The sequence below is a fragment of the Phaethon aethereus genome (assembly GCF_964289735.1).
Source record: "Phaethon aethereus genome assembly, chromosome: 21".
Taxonomy (NCBI): domain Eukaryota; kingdom Metazoa; phylum Chordata; class Aves; order Phaethontiformes; family Phaethontidae; genus Phaethon; species Phaethon aethereus.
The window spans coordinates 1,305,942-1,327,381 of record NC_138597.1 but is presented as its reverse complement, the minus strand read 5'-3'; the positions used below and the strand labels follow the sequence as shown (position 1 = coordinate 1,327,381).

Sequence of the window (21,440 nt, the reverse complement as noted above, 5' to 3'; positions counted from 1 at the left end):
GGCACAGCGCATACGGCATGGCACAGCGCACCGTGGCACGGCGCAGTACGTGCGGCATGGCACAGTATGTATGGCACGGCACGGCGCACCGTGGCACGGCGCAGTACATACGGCACGGCACGGCGCACCGTGGCACGGCGCAGTACGTGCGGCATGGCACAGTACGTATGGCACGGCACGGCGCACCGTGGCACGGCGCAGTACATACGGCACGGCACGGCGCACTGTGGCACGGCGCAGTACGTGCGGCATGGCACAGTACTTACGGCACGGCACGGCGCACCGTGGCACGGCGCAGTACATACGGCACGGCACGGCGCACCGTGGCACGGCGCAGTACGTACGGCACGGCGCGGCGCACCGTGGCATGGCGCAGTACGTACGGCACGGCACGGCGCACCGTGGCACGGCGCAGTACGTACGGCATGGCGCACCGCGGCACCATCCGGCGCACCCCGCCGTCACCCCCGCCCAGGGCTTCTCCACCACCCAGCCCCTTCTCTCCGAATCCTTTTATTGCAGCAGCCCGGCCCCCCCGGCCCCCGCGCCGGGACCCTCCTGGCGGCGCAGGACGGCGAGACGGGGGGTGCGGAGGCCGGACCCCGCCCAGCGCCGGGCGCAGTTCCTGCGCAGGATCGGCCCAAACCTCCCCCGGGCAGCGGGACGACCCCCCGGGGGGGTCACGCCCCCCCGCTAGATGCGGACCGTGTTGATCCGGAGGGGCTGGACGTTCTTCCCGTTGGCGTGACTCTGCCCGGGGCTAAAATAGGAGCAGAGCTTGCCGGGAAACCGCTCCCGGAAGGTGTAGAGCCAGGACATGTCGTCGGCGTTGTAGAAGATGAGAAGCCCCTTGTCGTAGTCCAGGAAGACCCCCACCTTCTCCAACTTGCTCTTGACATTGAGCCGGGTCCAGGGCTCGGTGCAGGCGCTGTACTGGTTACCGTCGTGCATGACGATGCAATAAAAACCCCGGCTGGGCTGAATTTGGATGCTGCCCTTGCGGGTGACGGCTTCGTGGGCCAAACCGATCATCCACTGGGTCTTCTCGGAGACCACCACCTCCCAGTAGTGCACGCCGCCGCCGAACGCCTGCGAACCCAGGACCGAGACCTCCACGTCGGTCTTCTCGGAGACCACCACCTCCCAGTAGTGCACGCCGCCGCCGAACGCCTGCGAACCCAGGACCGAGACCTCCACGTCGAAGCGTTTGGGGGAGTCCTGCAGCGGCTGGGGGTGCAGGTTGCCGTACGCCACGATGGTGCAGTCGTCGGAGAGGATGAGGCGGTGGTGAGCCGTGCCGGGGTCCAGCGTCAGGGCTGCCGGCACTGGGAGGGCGGCGGGGACACGGCCGGGGGACAAGGCGGGCGTCAAACGCCGCCCCCAGCCCCGGCGGCTCCGTCCCACCGGTTCGCAAACCGCCGCGGCGCGGAGGTCGCCGGCGGGTCCCAAACCCCTCGCCGGCGACGTCCCCGTCCCCTCCCCGGGAAGCGCCCCGAGCCCCGGCCAGCCCGGCCCCGCGCCCCTCACCGGGATGGATGTCCTGGAAAAGGATTTCCAGATGGTGTACTGCAGCGGGCCCATGTATTTGGAGGTGGGGAAGTCCTCGTAGGTCAGGTTGGTCTCGTGGACCTTCCCCTTCAGCCTGCGGAGGGGGGAGATGATGGAGAAGGGGAGGGGGGACGACCTGGGGGTGCCACCCCGGCGTCACCCACCTCTCGGAAAGGGACGCGACGCCGGCTAAAAAGACGTGTTTGTCGGCTTCGGCCAAGCGCTCCTGGAGGATCTGGCTGCCCTCCTGCACCTTGCGGAGCTGCTGGCTGTAGCGCTGGATCTTCTGCTCGATGTCGGTCAGCGTCCGCGCCGTGTCCGCCTCCAGCTCCTCCAGCATCGCCTTCTGCCGCTCCCGCAGCAGCCGGTGCAGCCGCTCGAACGCCTCCCCGATGGTCACCCGCAGGCTCTTGGCCGAAGACTTACGGGGGGTAGGTGGGTGTCAGGACCCCCCAAAACCTGCCCCGACCCCGCCGTGAATCCGTAATTCCCGAAATAAACGCCACGGCCCCGTGAACCCAAACGATTCCGGATGCGCCAGGCATCCCAGGATGGGTATCGGGCCCCGCGTCCCTACGGAAAACCTGAAAAAAAAAAACAACCCACCCCCGTCGCTGGTGGGGACGGAAACGGAACCGCGCTGAAAGCCGAGCCCCCAGCAAGGAGAAGGCGATAAACAGAAAATAAAAACTAATTGGAAGAATAAGGGACAGGGACAGGGACAGGGACAGGGACAGGGACAGGGACCGGGAATGGGAAAGGGAAAGGAACAGGGACAGGGAAAGGGACAGGGAACGGGAAAGGGACAGGGAAAGGAAAGGGAAAGGGACAGGAAAAAGAGGAAGGAAAAGGAAAGGGAAGGGGAAAGGGAAAGGGACAGGGGAAGGGAAAGGGGGAAAGGAAAGGGGAAGGGAAAGGGGGAAAGGAAACAGAAAGGGAAAGGGGGAAGGGAAAGGGAAAGGAACAGGGACAGGGAACGGGAAAGGGACAGGAAAGGGAAAGGGACAGGAAAGGGAAAGGGACAGGAAAGGGAAAGGGACAGGGAGAGGTACAGGGACAGGAAAAAGAGGAAGGAAAAGGAAAGGGAAGGGGACAGGGAAAAGGACAGGGACAGGGAATGGGAAAGGGAATGGGAAAGGGATGGGGAAAGGGACGGGGAAAGGGACGGGGAAAGGGACGGGGAAAGGGACGGGGAAAGGGAAAGGAGGAAGGAAAAGGGAAAGGGACAGGGAACGGGAAAGGGAATGGGAACAGGAATGGGAAAGGGAAAGGGACAGGGAAAGGGACAGGGAAAGGAAAAGGGAAAGGAAAAGGAGGAAGGAAAAGGGACAGGGACAGGGAAAGGGAAAGGTCACGCAAAGCAGCCCTGCAGGGAATAAAGGAGGGACGAGCAGCCTGACGGGCGGCTCGTCGTCAGCCTGCGGTGGGTTTTGGGGCTACCAGGGAAGGAAAAAATGGGACAGATCCACAAAACGGTGGGGTCTGGGGTCTTCGGAGGTGGGCGAGCCTCGGGGACGGGCGCCGTCGGGGGCGCAGCCGCGTCCCCGCTCGTACCTTGGTCTCGGCCAGCTGCCGTTTGAGGAGGTGCAGGGCTTCGGTGTGGCCGCGCTCGCTCTCCTGCAGCCCCTGGAGCTGCTCCTTCAGCTCTCGCTGAAAAAACAACCCCGAACACACAAAAACAGGGGATTGGGGGGAAAAAAGGGATCCCAGCAGGCAGCTTTCCTGCCAAAACCCGGCTCGTGGGGTCACGGGGGATGTGGGAAAAGGGGGTGCAGGGGGCAGCCGGGGCATGGCCGGTCCCTGCCGGCACGGGGGTCCCGTCCAGGGCAGAGCTGGGGGGTCCTACTCGGGGGGCAGCTCGGCAGATCCAAGGGGGTGCGCGGCCGGCTGGTCTGGGGGTCCCAAAGGACCCCCGGCGCGGACAGACGGAGGGGCGAAGGCGACTCCCACGGGGGGCCGATGCACAAGACCGCATGGATTAACGGACGGACGGACGGGAGCCAGCCCCGGGGCACGAGGGGACGGACGGACGAGCCGAGAGGAGCGGCTCCGGGCGGGGGATCCCGTGGCGGGGGGAAAGGCTGGAGGGAGGGGCCGGACCCACCTGCAGCTCCTCGAAAGCGTCGTCCACGTTGGTGACCTGGTGCTGCTCGTGCACGGCGGGCTCGTCGCAGAAGAAGCAGACGACGGCGCGGTCGGTCAGGCAGAAGAGCTTGACCTTCTCGTGGTCCTTGCAGGGGAAGGGGCCGCGCCGGGCGCCCAGGATGGCGTCCAAGGGGAAGGCGCTGTAACGCTCGACGATGTTGGCCAGCTTGAGGCTGGGGGCCAGGGCGGGCTCGGCGAAGGTTCGGCGGCACTCGGGGCAGTCGCGGGTGCCCTGGGGCTCCTGGCGCACCCAGTGCTCGGTGATGCAGCGGCGGCAGAAGTAGTGCTCGCAGCCGAAGCTCACCGGGTCCTGGTAGATGCTCAGGCAGATGGAGCAGAGCAGCTCGTCCCGCAGGCTGCACGCCATGGCTGGGGGGCGAGGGGCGAAGGGGGGGGGTCCTGGGGGGCGGAACGGGGCGGTGGGGGGGCCCCGGCTGTGAGGCTGCTAATTGGGGGCTGGGGAGAGGGGATGGAGTGGGGAGGAATTGGGGAGGGGGTCAGGCTGCAGCGGGGGGTTGGAAGGGTGGGGGGGGTCAGGGGGCAATGGGGAATTGCAGTGGGGGGGAACTGGGGGGTCAGGCTGCAATGGGGGGACTGGGGGGGTTGCAATGGGGGGAATTGGGGGGTCAGGTTGCAATGGGGGGGTTGTGAGGGTTGCAATGGGGCAGAATTGGGGGTCAGGCTGCAATGGGGGGTGCAATGGGGGGAACTGGGGGGTCAGGCTGCAATGGGGGGGTTGTGAGGGTTGCAATGGGGCAGAATTGGGGGTCAGGCTGCAATGGGGGGTGCAATGGGGGGAACTGGGGGGTCAGGCTGCAATGGGGGGGTTGTGAGGGTTGCAATGGGGGGAATTGGGGGGTCAGGCTGCAATGGGGGGTGCAATGGGGGAAACTGGGGCGTCAAGCGGCAATGGGGGGGTTGTGAGGGTTGCAATGGGGCAGAATTGGGGGTCAGGCTGCAATGGGGGGTGCAATGGGGGGGAATTGGGGGGTCAGGCTGCAATTGGGGGGCTGGGGGGCTGCAATAGGGGGGCATAGGGGGTGAAGCTGATCTGGGGGAGCCCAGGGGTGGGGGCTGCAACAGGGACACCCATGGGGGCGGCTGCAAGGGGGGGGGAGGGGCTGTACCGGGGGCCCCGGGTTCGAGACCGCCCCACCCCTCCCGGCAGACCGCGGGTTCGAGACCGCTCCCCGCTCCGCGCCCCCCAGGGGTCCCGGTTCGAGACCGGCCCGCGCCTCCCCCGGCCGCCGGCGCCCGCTGCCCTCACCCAGCCGGTGCCGCTGCCGGTGCCGGTGCCCGGGGAGGGGGGGAGCGATCCCGCCACCGCCTCACAGCGCGCCCCGCCGCGACGGGCGGGGGGTGGGCGAGGAGGAGTGGGCGGGGCCGCGCGGCACTTCCTGCCCACACACCCCCCCCCCGCAGCCACAAGTGGTACCGCCCCCGCCCCATTGTCCCTCGCGCGGCACCGCCCACCGGCGCGTACCACCGCTCGCCCGCGGGGGGGGGGGCGCTTAAAGGGGCCGCGGCGCCGCTTGGCGGGGGGCGCTTAAAGGGGCCGCGGCGTCGGGGCTCCAGCCGTGCGCCTTCCTCCCGCGGCGCCTCCACGCGTGTCCTGTCCCCTCCAGCCATCCGTCTGTCCGTCCGTCCAGCCGCCGCCCGCTGGCCCACTCAGCCCTCGGTCCGTGCTGTCCGTCCGTCCGTCCACCCGTCGCTCGGACCCCGTCCGGCCATCTCCCCGTCCGGCCCTTGATCCCTCCATCCATCCCTCTGTCCACCCGTCCTTCCATCCCCCCGTCCCTCCATCTGCCCACCCTCCCGTCCCTCCGTCCGTCCCTCCACCCAAGCCTTTGTCCCTCTGTCCATCCCCCGCTCCGTCCCTCCGTCTGTCCAGGTCCCCAGCTTCCTGCCCCCCATCCCGCCCCCCAGCAGGGGCCCCCACGGGGACGAGGGGCACCGCAGGTATCGCTGAGAAAACACTTTTTTTATCTCCAAATTCTACCAATTTGGCCAAAAAACCCGTTGAGAGGAGATTTGGATGACGAGCTTCCGCTGTCCCCTCCCGTGTCACCGTGATTCTTGGCCACCGCGGGACCTATAGGGACCTATGGGGACCTATAGGGACCGGGGGGCTTCGCTCGTGCCGGCTGCCCCGCGGCGAGGCTTCCCCCGCACCCCAAAGACCCCGGGGCGCTGCGGAGACCCACCGGGTCGCCCCTCGAGGACCGAGCGAGGCAGAGGACGGGTGCCCCCACGCCCGGGGACGGGGGGCAGGGGCCGAGGGGCTCTGGGGCCGGGAAGATGGAGGCGAAGGCGGCGGGGGGGGGGGTACGGGGGGGGGGGGCCGGGACCCCCACCGCCTCCTGTGCCGTTCCCCGGGGGGGGGGGGGTGTTAAGCTGCATATTTCGGAGGCGGCGTGAACGCCTGGCCGGGAGCCAAGGGGAGCCGAGCGCCGCGGCTCTCGCCGCCGAATCGCCCCGCTCCGGCTGCCGGCACCCCCACGAGCCCGGGTATCCCCCCATATCCCTTCCCCTCCTTTCGGGGAAGAACCACCCGCTTTGTTCCTCTTCCCGACGGGCCCAAAAAGCTTGGAAAAAGCCAAAAAAGCCCAAACCCCAAACCCAACCCAAAAACCCAACCAAGACCCCACGTGGGGTTGGTTTTTTTTTTTTTCCGGCTTGTTTTTCTGCATTAGGAATTCAGGTCTTGTCCCCCCTCGGGGACCCACTGGGGACCGAGGAACGGCTGAAATTAAATCATCAAAGAGCCGCGCCGGCGAGCATGGATGGGGCCAGTTCTGCTGGAGAAAACAAAAAAAAAACCCAAAACACGCCTTTTTTCACCCCAAATCCAGCCCCGTGCAGATTCAGGGCTGGGGGGTCCCATCCCGGGTCGTTAACGGGTTATTATTTAATTTAGACCCCAAGCGTGCGGCTGAAATACCCGGGAAATTCGGGCGACGGAGAGCATGGCGCCGCGGGGCCGCCAGCCGGCGTTGCCGACGCTCGGTAGGCGTGAAGGGAAACCACGAGGCGGGTGTGTTTGGGCAAACAGGGAAATTAATCCCAGTTAATTATTAAATTGGCTTCGTTACCTCCCCGTAACCCCGGCGCAAGGCGTGGGGGGCTCTGCCGTGCCTCGATTCCTCTTTTTTTGGGGTCCGCAGCCCTGTCTCCGCCCCGGTCGCGGCGTGCCGGAGGATGCCGGGAGGGGGCGAGGGTCCGGGCGATCCGGCAAAGCGCGGCGACGCGCCCGCCGGGCAGGGAAAACCCGTCTCCTTCCCACGTGCGCCGCGTGTGCCGGCCCTGCCCGCGGGCTGCTGGCGGGAAGGGAGGCCCCCGAGCCGCAGCGCTGGAATTTTCCCCCCGCCGCCGGATGAAACGGCGCTGCCGGCGGGACGGGCACGCCGGGACGTGCCCGCTTGGCTCTCAGCACGCGCGCCTCCATCCCGGCACAGCTTTTCCCTTCGCTGGAGCCAAGGCGGAGCGCCGGGAGCATCCCGTTCGAGCCGTTGCCGGAGCCCATCCTCTTGCTGGGTTTTAAGCCCGGCCTGGCTAGGCTCGGTCTAAGGAGTCCCCTCCTAAGGGCGTCGCGGGGAGAGGGTTTGAGCCAAAGCCCCCGTGCCACGGAGCGCACGAGGATGCACAAAGCCGCCCCACGCCGGCGCTTTTCATCTCCTAAGTGCTTTGCAAACATTAACTAATTAATCCTAATTAACTCATTACCTAATTAGAACCGAGCGGCCCTCCCATTTGCAGGGAGACGGGAAATTCAGGCACCTTCATTTCCTTCCCCCCCCACTCCCCACCAACCAAACTCCCCCAAAACGGCCGCCGGCTTCACGCCAGCCTCGGCCGACCGTCGCGATCGCCGCGAATCCGGGGCGAAAAACCCGCTTTACGGGTTCGCTAGCCCCGAGGAGCCGGGAGTGAGGGTTTTCAACCATCCGGCTCAAGCAGCACCGGGAACGCCGGCGTCACCGATGCCCGGCATGCCCACCCGTGGCGGGGGAACCCCCTCCGGGGCGGGCGGTGGCTGCTTTCACCAGCTTTTTTATGGAAAAACGAGGGATTTCTTGCGAAGGAAGCGAGCGGGCGGAGGAGTTTCGGAGAGGCATTTCCCAAAGGATTTCCTGCCCGGTGTCCCGCAGCCGGGGACAAAGACTTTGGGGACGCCGAAAAAGCTTGACGGGAGCCCGGCGTCGCCCCTCGGGGACCATGTTTTCCCAGCGGGAACATCCCGGGTTGGCCGCCGTAAACATCTCCCCTTCTGTACAGCGGCCCGGCGATGCGCCGGGCGGATCCGGCTTCCCGGCGGTGCCGAAACGGGAAGGGCCGCTGCACCGGGGGGAGCGTGCAGGTGTAGCGGCCCCGCAGCTCTGCCGAAGCCCCGCGGCGGTGATTCGCGGCGGCGATTTCCCTCCGCTCCCGCCTTCCCCTCCTTTTAATCGCGGTCGGATCTATCCCGGGGGCAAAACCAGCCTTGGAACCGTATTTTTTCGGAAGGCGAGCGCTTGTTTCCTCCATTTTGCAACCCAGAAGGGAGACGGGCACGGCTTTATTATTATTATTTTATTTTTTTTATTTTTTTTAATCCCTGCATACCAACCACCTCCCCAGGAAAGGGGCCCCTTTCCCACACCCGAGATTAAATCCACCCAACGCAGGGTCGGAAAACAAGCCCGGAGCGTTGCTTATCTCAGCCAGTCTCAACAAGGACGGTCCCAGGACATGTTCCCCGACCCTTGACGGACATCCCCCCCACCCCGAGCTCAGAGGTGACCCACGGCGTGATTTGGGGTCGGACGACCTCCCCAAAAGTCAGGAAAACGGTGCGGAGGTTTAAAACCGACGGTTTCATAATCACGCCCCCAAAAAAAATAAAAATCCCGGCAGCCGAAAGCCCCGGCGCTGCGGGAGGAAGCGAAAGCACCGACGAGAATAAACCCAACGAAGGGGAACTCGGCAGCGTCGGGGATGGACGCCGGTGGCTTCGGGGACATCAGGGAAGCTCTGAGATGTTCCAGTCTCTCCCGGTGTCCCGTTTCGGGGTGACACCAAGCGTTGAGCGGCAACTTCTAGGTGTCAACCTCTGAAAATCAGATAAAAGGGGAGTTTTTGAGCTGCTGGCTCAGGTTCTTGGTTGAGTCACGGATAATTAATGGATCTGGGGGCCTTCCAAGATGGGGAACTGTTGGGCAATGGGGGATCCCGGGCCAGCTGGCTGGGGGTGCTCAAGAAGCGGTGGGGATGAGGGTAGAGGACGTGGCCAGACCTGAGAGGGCACCAGGGGGGCGACAGGACCCCTTCCCCGCAGTAGTGCCTTGGCCAGGACCTTCCCCGGGGTCTTCATGCCCCTCCGCTCGCCCAGGGCAGTTGCAGATGGACGTCCACACCTCACTGGAGACACCTTGGAGCTCATCCCAGACCAGGAGATGCTCAGGGCAGTTAGAGATGGATGCCCACACCTCAGTGGAGGTGTGGACCTTTTGGAACTCATCCCATCCCATCCCCATCTCGTCCTGTCCCATCCCATCTCATGTCGTCCCATCTCATCCCATCCCATCCCATCGCATCCCATTCCATCTCCATCCGTGTCCCATCCCATTGCATCCTATCCCATCCCCATCTCACTCCATCCCTATCCCCTCTCATTCCATACTCATCCCATCCCATCTCCATCCCATCCCATTGCATCCCATCCCATCTCCATTCCATCTCATCCCATCCCATCCCATTGCATCCCATCCCATCTCCATTCCATCTCATCCCATCCCATCTCAGCCCCTCCCATCTCGTCCCATCCCATCCCATTCTCATCCCATCCCATTCCCATCCCATCCAATCCCCATCCCATGCCATCTTGTCCCATCCCATCCTGTCTCATCCCATCCCATCTCATCTCATCCCTTCCCATCCCGTCCCATCCTGTCCCATCCCACCCCACCCCATCCCGCCCCACGCCTGGTCCTTCCCCGCTCCCCCCTTCGTGGAGGCATCGTTTGGGTTTGCTCCTTACGCTTCCCCCCGTTCCGGGCGTCCCTCTCCTCCCCGTCGCCCCCGGGGAGGCGGCGTTTTGGGAAAGCGTGAAAAAAATCCCCATTTTTTCTTTTTTCTTTTCTTTTTCCCCCCCTTTAAATTATTTGTCATGCGGAAACTCGGCAGCGCCCATCGTCCCCGAAGCGTGGGGCAGCCGGCGGGCGGCCGGGGGGCTTTGCCCCCCTTGGCCTTCCCCTCTGGCTGCGATTTGGGGTATGGGGCTGGGGGGGGACACCACACGCGGGTGAAACGGTGCAAAACCGGAGCAATAAATGTCCGTTAAATTAAAGAGGAGAAAGGAAACGGGGAGGCCCCAGGGGCTGCCAAAGCTGGGGGGCTTGGGGGACCCCCGAGACGGGGGGAGACCCTGAGAGGGGCTGGGGAGCCCCCGGGGAAATGGGGGGGACGCACGGAGGGGCTGTGGGGGGCAGAGGTGGGGGGCGGCACCCCGAGGGGGGCTGAAGAGATTTGGGGGGGGGGTCTGAGGGGGGGGCTGACGGGACCTGGGGGGTTCTGAGGAGAACTGGGGGGGCTGAGGGGATCCAGGGGGTCTGAGGAGAATTGGGGGGGCTGAGGGGAACTGGGCGGCTGAGGGGAGCCGAGGGGCTGAGGAGAATTGGGGGGTCCGAAGAGCTTTGGGGGGGTCTGAGGGGACCCGGGGGGGCTGAGGGGATCAATGGCGGCTGAGGGGATCCATGGCGCTGAGGTGACCGATGGGGCTGAGGGGACCCGGGGGGCCGGGGGGTCCACGGCGGCTGAGGGGATCCATGGGGCTGAGGGGGCCGGGGGGGCTGAGGAGAACTGGGGGGTCCAAGGAGCTTTGGGGGGGTCTGAGGGGATCCGTGGGGCCGAGAGGACCCGGGGGGCCGAGGGGATCCACGGCGCTGAGGTGACCGGTGGGGCCGAGGGGATCCATGGCGCCGAGGGGGGGGTCCATGAGGGCTGCGGGGACCCCCGCGGCCGGGGGGCGGCGGGGGCCGGGGGCCCCAGCGCGGCGGGGCTGGGCCGGGCCGCGGCCGGCGGGGCGGGGCGGGGCGGCGGCGCGGGGCGCCCATCTTCCTGCGGGCGGCGGCGCGGCGGGACGCGGCGGGCAGCATGGCTGTCGGTATAGGAAGTGTCTTCTTTTTCCTCCTTCCCCCCTCGCTTTTTTTTTTCCTTTTCCCCTCTTCCCTCCCCCCCCCCCCATCCCTCCGAACCCCCCCAAACCCCCGGGGAGGAGCTGGGGGGGGGGGGGAGACACACACACACACACACACACACACACACACACACGGCCCCGCACCCCCCCCCCCCCGCGCTGCCTTTTGGTTTGTTGTGATGTTTTGGGGTTTTTTTTTTTTTTTTTTCATTTCTTTTCATTTAAATTATTTTTATTCTATTTTTTTCCTACCTCCCCCCCCCCCCCCCCGCCCCCCCTTCCCCTCCTCGCAGATCTGCAGAATATGGCGTCCCCGTCCTAGCGTTTTAAAAATAAGCCGGGGCTGCCATTTTTGTTTTCCTTTTGTCTGCGAATTTTAATAAAACCGTCTGAGAATGTGGGAGAGGCGGCGGGTGAGGGGGGGGGGAGACGCTCCCGGCCGAGCCCCCCCCCCCCAGCCCCCCCCCCCCAGCCCCATCCCTCGGCCTTTTGGTCGGGGGGGGGGGGGGGGGAGGGGAAAAAAAAAAAAGAATAAGGCCAAACCCCCCCCCCTCCCCTCCCAGGTCGAGGATTTCAACTTCACTCAACGCCAAACTTCGCCTTTTTCCACCTCTTTTTATTATTATCGTTTTATTTTTACCCCCACCCCTCGCTTCGCCGGGGAGGAAGAAGAAGGAAAAAAAGCGGGGGGGGGGGGGGGGGGAAGAAAAGGGGGGGGGACACATCCAGGAAAAACCCCATTTTGCTGGATTTTCTCTTTTTCTCTCCCTCTGGATGGTCTAATGGAAAAGTTAATTGCAGCCGAACGTACCGATTTTTGTGGATGTTGCATGTCGGGGGGGGTGGTTGCTTTTTGATTTATTCACGGCTTTTCTTTCCTACGCAGGGGGTGGCGGAAGAAGCACGGGGGGGGCGGTTATTCTTCTTCTTTTTATTCCTCTTATTATTATAATTTTTATTCCTTTCCCCCCCCCCCCCTTTTTTTTTTTCCCCCCTTCCTTTCCCCTCTTTCCGCATTAACCGGTTTTGTCTAGAAAGTGGTCTCGCTGGCTGGAAGGTCTAACGGGGGAATATTTTTGCATCGCGCTTTGGCAGGAATGCGGCAGCCTTAGCGAGGGACCCAAATTTCCGCGGCCGCGCTTAGAGAGGTCTGTCTGTCCGCCTGGACGTATATTTAGCCATATCCTATTTATACATCCGTAATCTCCCGGCCACGTCGGGGGCCCGGGGGGGAGCTCGGAGCCGGCCGTGGCCGCGGCGAAGCCGACGCCGAAGATGCGTTTTAACCCAGGAACGATTAATTTGCTGATTTTCTTTCTTTTTCGCCAGCAAAATACCCTGCAAGGTCGGAGGATGCTCCTTGTTTGGTTTGGGTTTTTTTCCCCCCCCCCCCCGGCCCCCGCCGTCCTTTGGACATCAGCCGGGTTTTTTAATCCGGGGAGGATGGAGCGGGCGATAGCGGCTTCGAGCCCGAGGCCTTTTGAGATTATAAAGCGATATTTTAGCGGAGAGGTAAAAAAGTTTTCGGTCCCTCCCGGCGTGCAATTTGCCGAGAGGCGGAGGGTCCGGGGCGAGGGGATGGATTTCAACCCCGATTTTCCAGCCAGCTGCCCGTCCCTCGGCTTCGCCGGCAGCTTGGGGGTAAACCGGGCTTAAAAAAACAAAACCATTGCTCTTTTTTTTTTTTCTTTTCTTTTCTTTTTTTTTGTGTGTGTTTATTTTTTTCTTTTCTTTTCCTTTTTTTTTTTTTTTTTTTGTGTTGTTCTCTCTCTATTTTCAGGAAAACCCCTCCGTTCCCACGGGTCGGGTAGGTCGGAGCCAGCTTCGCTTTTGTTCCTCCGCTCCGGGATCTCGCGCGCCGGGGGCTGGCGGTGGGTTCGGGGTGTGTGAAGTTGTCCTCCTTGTCCCCCCCCGTAGAAAAACGCCCCGCGTGCAGCACCCGGTCTCAGCTAGAGCTGGAGATGGACGCGGATAAGGGGAAGCAACGCCAGTACTCGCAGAGGTGGGCATGCCGGCTTTATCGAGGGGACCGGAGCAAAAAAAACCCCATATATATATATATATTTACATCGTAAAACGATGTATATGCGCTCGGCGACGGGTACGCACGTAATTATATACGTGCGTATAGAAATAATATGTACGCGCGCATAAGAATACGCGTGTTCTCGAGGGTGTGTATGTATTTAGGTGGAAGCGGGGGCAGATTTTGGGCCTCCCCAGGGGGATTTGGGGGGGGGCGCGGGGGGCCACCTGCCCGCCCCCCGCTGCGGGGAGGGGACAGGATCCGGCGGCGGAGGGGGGCCCGCTCGCGGCGTAAGCGTGACCCCTTGAAATTCCCGTTTTGAGATACGTGTATTTATAGACGTAAAATAATCTCGTTCTCCCTCAAACTCCCCCCCCCCCCCCCCCCCATTATTTCTTTTCCCTTTAAAAACGTGGATTTTCGCTCGGCGGGTGCGATGTCGCAGCAAGTGCATGTTGGATTCGGCGCGCGCTCGCTACCTCCTCGGAGCGGACCCCCGCTTGGCCGCCCCTGCCTCGGTTTCCCCACCCGCCGCGGCGGTCCCGGCGTCACCCGTGGGTGCCGGGGGGGGGGCTGGTTGCCCCCTCCCGAGCTGGCTGGATTGCGGGCGCCGGCTTCGCCTTGCGGGGTGCCCGGCTGGTCTCCTTTTGGGAGGGGGTGGGTGTACGTGGGGGTCTGGGGGAGCAGGTAACCCCCCCCGCAGCGCTGGGGAACGCTGTGTTTTGGGGAGGGGGGCACGGGTTTGGCTCTGGCGTCGCCCCGCGGGCGCCGGGCCTCCCCGCGGGCCGTCCCCTTCGGCGGGTCCCGTCGGGGACGGGACGGCCAGACGGCCTTTCCCCCGCCCCGAGGATCGGGGGTCCCCGTCTTCGGGGAGCGTGGCCCCCCCACCCCGGGGAGGGGGCACCCCGCGGTGGTCCCCAGCGCGGCCGTGCCTCCCCTTGTGCTTCACGCCGGCGCTCGGCTCCTCGTCCCCGCGCCTGCGCACCCCCTTTTCCCGCGCGGGGACCCCCGAACCAGGCTGGGGTTTACGGGGGGGGGGGGGGGGGGCTCGTTTCGGGTGGGTTTTGCTGCAAATCCGCAGGAGAAGCCCCAGGAAAGGGCCCTTCGAGGGGCGGAAGCGCGGGGTTTAATTGGTTCCATCTTGGGTGAATTCTTCTGGCGCGCGGTTTGCCCCCCTGCCCGCGCGCCGGGGATTTCGGGCCTCGCCCGCCTGCTGCTTTGGGGTGAATCCCTCCCGGATGGGGACGATCCGGGCGGGAAGGGACGCGGCTTGCCCCCAGGATGGAAGCGGGAGGGTGCCGGATGCCACCTCCCGCCCCGGCGGCTCTGGGACGCGGTTTTTGCGGCGGCGCGCTCGCGTGGCCTCGGGAAAGGGCGATCCTCCCGCTCCGGGCAAGCCCTGCTTGCGCGCGGGGGGCAGCCCCGGGGGGAGAGGGGCCGCGGCCGCCTGGATTCGGGGGAAACTGAGGCACGGGGCAGGGTCCCGTCCCCCGGCAGCGAGGGCGCGCTGGGGTTCGGGGAGGGGACGACACGCACAGGGGACCTCACCCCACTCGGCTCTCGCCCGCCGCGCCGTCCTGCGTTCGCCGCGGGGAGGGGGGCACGTCCGCCCCGCTGCTCTCGCCGGGACCCTCGGGGACAGGCTGGGGACGCCGAGGGCTCGGCTTCTGGCTCGGCCCAGGCCGCGTTTAGACGCTCCGACCGCCGCTCCCGTCACCCCAAATCCCTCCCCTCGCCTCCCAGCCCTCCCCCCCCCCTCCCCGTTCGCCAGCCGGTACCGGGTCGGCGATCCCTCGCCGTCCTCAGGGTTTGCCGGTACCCGGCAGCTGCCCGCTTCCTCTCGGCGGTGCCGCGAAAAGAAATCTCTTGTTTCTTTTTATTTCAGCGAAGGCGAGACAGAGAGGGCTGCCAAGGTAGAGGCGTTCCCTAGAGAACTGTAGCTTGACTTAGCGGCAGTGGGGTAGGAAGTTGGAAGGCTCTAGTGAGCTCGCGCCCGCCCGCGCCATCATCTACCTCCCATCACTCTGGAGCCTCATCGACGCGTCTCCCCAGGCAGCTGCGGCCACCTGGCTCCGGAGGCCAGCCTGTGAGTACCAAAACACCGGCGTCCCACCGGCTGCCGGCACCGCCGACCCCTCGCTGCCGCCGCCGCACCCCGCGCCCCCCACCGCCATCCCCCCGCGCCCCGGCTTGCCCGGCTTCTCGCGCTCTTTCCTTCCCCGGCGGGTGCGGAGGGCGAGGATTTTTGTGGCTTTTTAGGGTCGCCCCGGACGCTGCCGGTTCCCCGCCGGCCTTCGCCCGGTTGAGCGGCGGTGCCGGGGTACCGCGCCGTTCCGCGGGAATTCGGGCTCCGGCCCTCGTTTTTGGGGCTCCGCTCATCCTCCTGCTCGCTCTTCCGACGTCCCTCTGCTCCAGCCGCGTCCCCCGGGACGACCCTCTGGAGGATGCCGGCGGCTCTCCCGCCCCGCCGTTTTTGGGCCGCGGGAAACCCGTTACCCGGCCCAAAATTGGGGGGCACGGAGAGCCCGAACACGCGCCCCTCGCCCCCCTACCCCACAGAGCTGGGAGAGATGCGCTGCAGCGTTCCCCACCCTTCGTAATTTCCATTTTAATGGATTTTCTTCTTTTTTTTTTTTTTCCTTTGCTGCATGTCAGCTTCCATTTTTCATAGTTAGCTGAGAATATAGAAAAAAGGAGTTTTTATATATATATATATATATATATATATATATATATATATGGGGTCTTTTTTGCTCCCATCTGCTTTATATCCCCTCTCCAGCCCCAGGAGAGGGGGGAGCCGCTCCCTCCGCTCCCGATGAAATTCCGCACGATTTATAACGTTAAATCGGGACAGGAGCAGGGATTTCTTTTGGTTTTCCCCCCCACCCCCCTTTTTTTTTGGGCACGCCAACCATTTCTTTTCTCTTTATTCCGGGCAGGTTCGTCAACCTCCGAGCGCAGTGGTTTTGCCAATAATTTAGAGTTGATTTAATAAGACCTGCTCAGGTGAGGGCAGGGTGGGGGAGATCGACGCGGTATTTGCGCTTTCCCCCCCAAAATTCCCTTCGTGCCTTTGCCGTGCGCCCGCCAGCTTTGCACGAGGGCTCCCGGCAGCGTTTGTCGCGGCGGCGCGTGCCGCGTCCCGGTTTGGAAGCCGCGCCGGCGGTTTCCATCCTTCTTGGTGCCACCGACGGCTCTGGCGGAGCCCGGCATGCCGTCGGGACGGGGAGAAGGACGGACGGATGGACGGATGGACGGACGGGAAGGACGGAGGTCGCAGGGCACCTGCTGTGACGGGGGAGCAGCTCCAAAAAACCCTTTTCTAATCATAGCTCCGGTTTCCTGTTTTCCCACGCCGCGGGGCTGCCGCCGGCCGAGCCGGGCGGTGGGGTTCGTGCCGGGGCGCTTGGCCGCGTCGGGGGGGACCCGGAGCCCTCCTGCCTGCGCTCCTCTGCCTGCCCGCTGCCCGCTCTCCTGCCTGTCGCCGTCGCGAGGGCTTGTCCCGGCCGCCACTTCCTCTTTTGGCCCCGTCTCCGGCTGCGCCGGCCCCTCGTGCCGTCATCCCCCCGTCCCGGAGTCCCCCATCCCGTGCTCATCTGTGTGAGCGATCCCGTGTACGTACGCGTATATACGTAGCCGGTGGGCAAGCGCACGGCGCGGGCACGTATATAATCTATATGAACTAGCCGGTGGCGGGCGTGTATGCGGGCGGGGAAGCGCAGTTAATAGCCGCGGCCATTCCCCCGTCGGCGCGCACCGGCGTGGCACGGGACGCCCGGCTCTGCCTCGTGCCCGCCGCGAGAGAGAAAACCGGGGGGGAGAAACGAGCGCGCCTGGGGGTGTCGCGAGGATGCGGGTCCGGTTTTCGCTCGAAAAAGCTTAAATTTGGCGCGGGGGCAGGTTGGAGGCAGGGGAGGGGGAATTGCCGAAGCCGGTCGGGGTGCTCGGTGGCCGGGTGGGCTCGCGGCCCGGCCGCGGCGTTGGGGTCTGCCGTGCGAAACGGCTCCCGCCCCTCGGCGCTGCTGACAGCCGCCGGCGCGGAGGTCCGAGTCGCCCCAAAACGCGCCTGGTCCTGCGCCGCGCCGGGTGGCGCGGGTCGGGCGCTCCCCGCCTCCGTTTCCCCCCAAAAACCCAACCTCGGGGGGGGGCGGGTCTCCTGTTTGGGGCTGGGGTGGCCGTATGGGTGCCAAGACCAGGACCCCTTCTGCGGGTGCTGCCCACCCCTCTGAGGAGAGCTCGGGCTCCGATTTAAAGCGAGGGGCAGCGAGGAGGAGGAGGAGGAGGAGGAAGGCTCACGGCCCCATCCCAGCCCCAGGGTGCTTTTTCCTGGGGGAGCAGGGATGCTCCTGGAGGGCAGCGGCACCGGTGCCCGTCCGGCAAACGCAGGACCGCGTCCGAATTGGCGCCGCCGGGGGCTCTCCGCGCCTCAGTTTCCCCGGGCGCCGGCACTCTGCCGCGGGCGCCGCGCCCCCGAATCCCGCCGCCCCGAAGGCTTTTGGGGACGCGCGTCGCCGGAGGCCTCGCTTCTCCCGGGACGCCGGCCCGGTTCACGGTGCAGACGGAGTCCTGGGGGACCTCCTATATGTTCCGCCGGGGTCCCTTATAGGCTTTACCCTGAAACTCCCCCGTAACGGGGTTTGCCGGCGCGGCGATGCCCGTTTACGCCGGGCCGTTAACGCCGGCGTCATTTTCTCGCCGTCCCCCTTTCAGATGTTTCCTATTACCCCAGGATGGATTTAGAATTAATTTCCCCCACGCGTTTAAGCGGCCCTATAAATCTCCCGGCCCCGCTGCGGCCGGGCGTTCCTGCCGCGCCGCTCGCAGGCGTCGCGGTCGCTTCGCTCGCGGTTGGGGGGGTCTTTTTTTGGGGAGGGGGGGGCTTTGGGTTCGATGCGCCGCCGCCGTGCTCGCCCTCTGCTACAGCAGCATCCCGTCCGCCTCCGTAATCCCTCCTCGAGGTGCCGGAGGAGCGGCGCGGACGCCGCCGGGGCTTGGGAGATCTGGGGGTTCTTTCCCCCCCGCCAAAATTTCTCGCCCTTTGCCCAGTTGCGTCCTGGTGCGCTCGCTGGCGTCCCGGGGTCCCTGCGGCGTCCCGGGGTCCCTGCGGCGTCCGGGGGTCCCCGCGGCATCCCGGGGTCCCTGCGGCGTCCCGGGGTCCCTGCGGCGTCCGGGGGTCCCCGCGGCATCCCGGGGTCCCTGCGGCGTCCGGGGGTCCCCGCGGCATCCCAGGGTCCCCGCGGCGTCCTGGGGTCCCTGCGGTGTCCGGGGGTCTCCGCGGCGTCCCGGGGTCCCTGTGGTGTCCGGGGGTCCCCACGGCGTCCCGGGGTCCCTGCGGCGTCCCGGGGTCCCTGTGGCGTCCGGGGGTCCCCGCGGCATCCTGGGATCCCTGCGGCGTCCGGGGGTCCCCACGGCGTCCCGGGGTCCCTGCGGTGTCCGGGGTTCTCCACGGCGTCCGGGGGTCCCCGCGGCGTCCCGGGGTCCCCGTGGCATCCCGGGGTCCCTGCAGCGTCCCGGGGTTCCCCGCGGCGTCCGGCCTCACCCTACTCCTGCGGGAATTGCCAGCTGGGAAGATGGTTGGGGAGCCCCCCCAGCCCTGCCCGCTCCCTGCCCGCTCCCTGCCTGCTCCGGCAGCCGGGGGGGGGGTGTGCGTGTGTGGGTGGGGTGCCAGCCCCCAGGGGCGGCGGGAGGGGGTCCGCGCGGCGGCGGGTGCCACCCCGTAACCTGCCCCCCCCTCTCCCCGCAGGATGGCGGAGCCTCGCTTCAACAACCCCTACTTCTGGCCGCCCCCCCCCGCCATGCCCAGCCAGGTAGGACCCCCCCCGCCCGGGACAGCGGGGTTTGGGGGAGGAGGGCGGCCGGGCCCCCCACAGGGCGGGCTGGGGGGTCCTGGGGACGCCGGCTCCTCCGCCCCCACCCCACTTCTCTGCCGCCTTCTCCCCCCCCGCCCAAGCTGGACAACCTGGTCCTGATCAACAAAATCAAGGAGCAGCTGATGGCGGAGAAGATCCGACCCCCGCACCTGCCCCCCACCTCCGTGGCCTCCCAGCAGCCCCTCCTGGTGCCCCCCGCGCCCGCCGAGGGCGGCCAGGCCATCATGTCGCTGCCCAAGCTGCAGCAGGTCCCGGGCCTCCACCCTCAAGCCGTCCCCCAGCCCGACGTGGCCCTGCACGCCCGGCCGGCCACCAGCTCCGTCACAGGTACGGCGCGGGCGGCTGGCGGGGAGGGACCCCCGGCTGCGGGGCGCTGCCGAGGTGCGTGTCCCCCCCCTCCGGCGGTGACGCGGCGTCCCGTCCCCCCCTCCCCTCTCTCCTTGCCCGCCAGGGCTGGGGCTGGCTTCCCGCGCGCCGGCCGTCAGCACCTCCGAATCCAGCCCGGGGACGGGGACCACCACCCCGTCGACGCCCACCTCCACCAGCCAGAGCCGCCTCATCGCCTCCTCGCCCACCCTAATCTCAGGAATCACCAGCCCCCCCCTCCTCGACTCCATAAAGACAATCCAGGGCCACGGCTTGCTGGGGGCACCCAAGGCGGAACGAGGCCGGAAGAAGATCAAGGCGGAAAATCCCTCGGGACCCCCGGTCCTGGTGGTGCCCTACCCCATCCTGGCCTCGGGGGAGACCGCCAAAGAGGGGAAGACGTACAGGTAGGCGCCCGCCCGCCCACTCGGGGGGGGGCCGGGGCGGCGGCGGGGTGCCCCCCGCCAGCCCGGCCCGGCCCCTGCGGGGATCTCGCCCCTCCTGCAGGTGTAAGGTCTGCCCCTTGACGTTCTTCACCAAGTCGGAGATGCAGATCCACTCCAAGTCGCACACAGAGGCCAAGCCCCACAAGTGCCCCCACTGCTCCAAGTCCTTCGCCAACGCCTCCTACCTGGCCCAGCACCTGCGCATCCACCTGGGCGTCAAGCCCTACCACTGCTCCTACTGCGAGAAGTCCTTCCGCCAGCTCTCCCACCTCCAGCAGCACACCAGGTGAGGGCCCCGCCGCGCCCGGCCTCCCGCCGCGCCCGGCCTCCCGCCGCCTGCCTCATCCCCGCCGTGTGCGTCCGTCCCCACCACCTTCACTGTCCCCATCGCTCTCGTCCATCCGTGCCACCTTCATCATCCCCACCGCGCTCTTCATCCTCACCACCTTCACTGTCCCCACCATGCTCATCCATCCCCACCACCTTCATCATCCCCATCGCTCTCGTCCATCCGTGCCACCTTCATCATCCCCACCGTACTCATCATCTCCACCACCTTCATCATCCTCACGACAGTCATCATCTCTGCTACCTTCATCAAGCCCACCGCGCTCACCCATCCCCGCCATGCCAGTCGGTCCCCACCGCACTCATCATCCCCACCACACTCATCATCCCCACCACCTTCACTGTCCCCATTGCTCTCATCCATCCGTGCCACCTTCATCATCCCCACCGCACTCATCATCCCCACGACCTTCATCATGCCCGCCACCTTCATCATCCCCATCGCTCTCGTCCATCCGTGCCACCTTCATCATCCCCACCGCACTCATCATCTCTGCTACCTTCATCGATCCCACCACGCTCATCCATCCCCGCCATGCCAGTCGGTCCCAGCACCTTCATCCCCACCGCGCTCATCGTCCCCACCGCCTTCGCCGTCCCCACCGCTGACCCCTCTCTCCCCCCGCCCCGCCGGGCGCTTCCCCGCCCCGTCGCTCGATGCGGCGCCGCCATCGCCGCCGTCGGGGGGGGCGGAGCGTGGGGGCGAGAGGGGAGGGCGCCCTGACACGTGTGTCCCCCCCCCAGAATCCACACCGGCGACAGGCCCTACAAGTGCCCGCACCCCGGCTGCGAAAAGGCCTTCACGCAACTCTCCAACCTCCAGGTCAGCGCGCGGGGACGGGGGCGCCGGGCGGGGCGGGGGGTGCGGCGGAACCCCGCGGCCGCCGTAACCCCCCCCGCCGCGCGCCGCCCCCCAGTCTCACCAGCGCCAGCACAACAAGGACAAGCCCTACAAGTGCCCCAACTGCTACCGGGCGTACACGGACTCGGCCTCGCTGCAGATCCACCTCTCGGCTCACGCCATCAAGCACGCCAAGGCCTACTGCTGCAGCATGTGCGGCCGCGCCTACACCTCGGTGAGCCGGGGGGCACCGCCGGCCCCCGCCCCGCGCCCCCCGCGCCCCCCGCCGCCCCTCACCGCCTCTCCCCCCCCAGGAGACCTACCTGATGAAGCACATGTCCAAACACACGGTGGTGGAGCACCTGGTCAGCCAGCACTCGCCGCAGCGGACGGAGTCGCCCGGCATTCCCGTACGGATCTCCCTCATCTGAGCGGGGCGGCCTTCGGCGTCGGGGAGGTGGGGAGTGGGGGGGGCGGAACAGGACCCCCCCCACACACACACCGGAGGAGGAGGAAGCTGAACCCACCCGCAGCCCCCCCCCCCCAGCCCTGGGAACCCGGCGGGACGCGCCCGGGGCCGCGTGTCCCCCCCCGCTCGGGGTCCCCGCGGGGTTGGTGGCATCCAAAGACGCTTTCGGAGCACTTTGAATCTCTGCGGTTTGGTTTAGGGGGG

The 21,440-nt window shown here is 66.2% G+C and overlaps 2 protein-coding genes across 2 annotated transcripts; one reads left to right on the top strand and one right to left on the bottom strand.

The window, feature by feature from the left end:
* Positions 1 to 693: 693 nt before the first annotated feature.
* ERMAP (erythroblast membrane associated protein (Scianna blood group)) lies at positions 694 to 4,060 on the bottom strand (the record flags this gene model as incomplete). The annotated part of the gene is given in 7 exon segments (XM_082009392.1): positions 694 to 1,035; positions 1,117 to 1,325; positions 1,528 to 1,551; positions 1,554 to 1,642; positions 1,713 to 1,969; positions 3,103 to 3,198; positions 3,653 to 4,060. Coding segments are annotated over 7 exon segments (1,425 nt in total).
* Positions 4,061 to 11,709: 7,649 nt separating this feature from the next.
* Positions 11,710 to 21,198, top strand: ZNF362 (zinc finger protein 362; the record flags this gene model as incomplete). Its single annotated transcript, XM_082009323.1, has 8 exons — positions 11,710 to 12,869; positions 18,640 to 18,703; positions 18,847 to 19,093; positions 19,218 to 19,539; positions 19,640 to 19,864; positions 20,671 to 20,749; positions 20,844 to 21,002; positions 21,082 to 21,198. The coding sequence occupies exons 1-8, from the start codon at positions 12,829 to 12,831 to the stop codon at positions 21,196 to 21,198; spliced, it is 1,254 nt and encodes a 417-aa protein (XP_081865449.1). The 5' UTR covers positions 11,710 to 12,828.
* Positions 21,199 to 21,440: the final 242 nt, after the last annotated feature.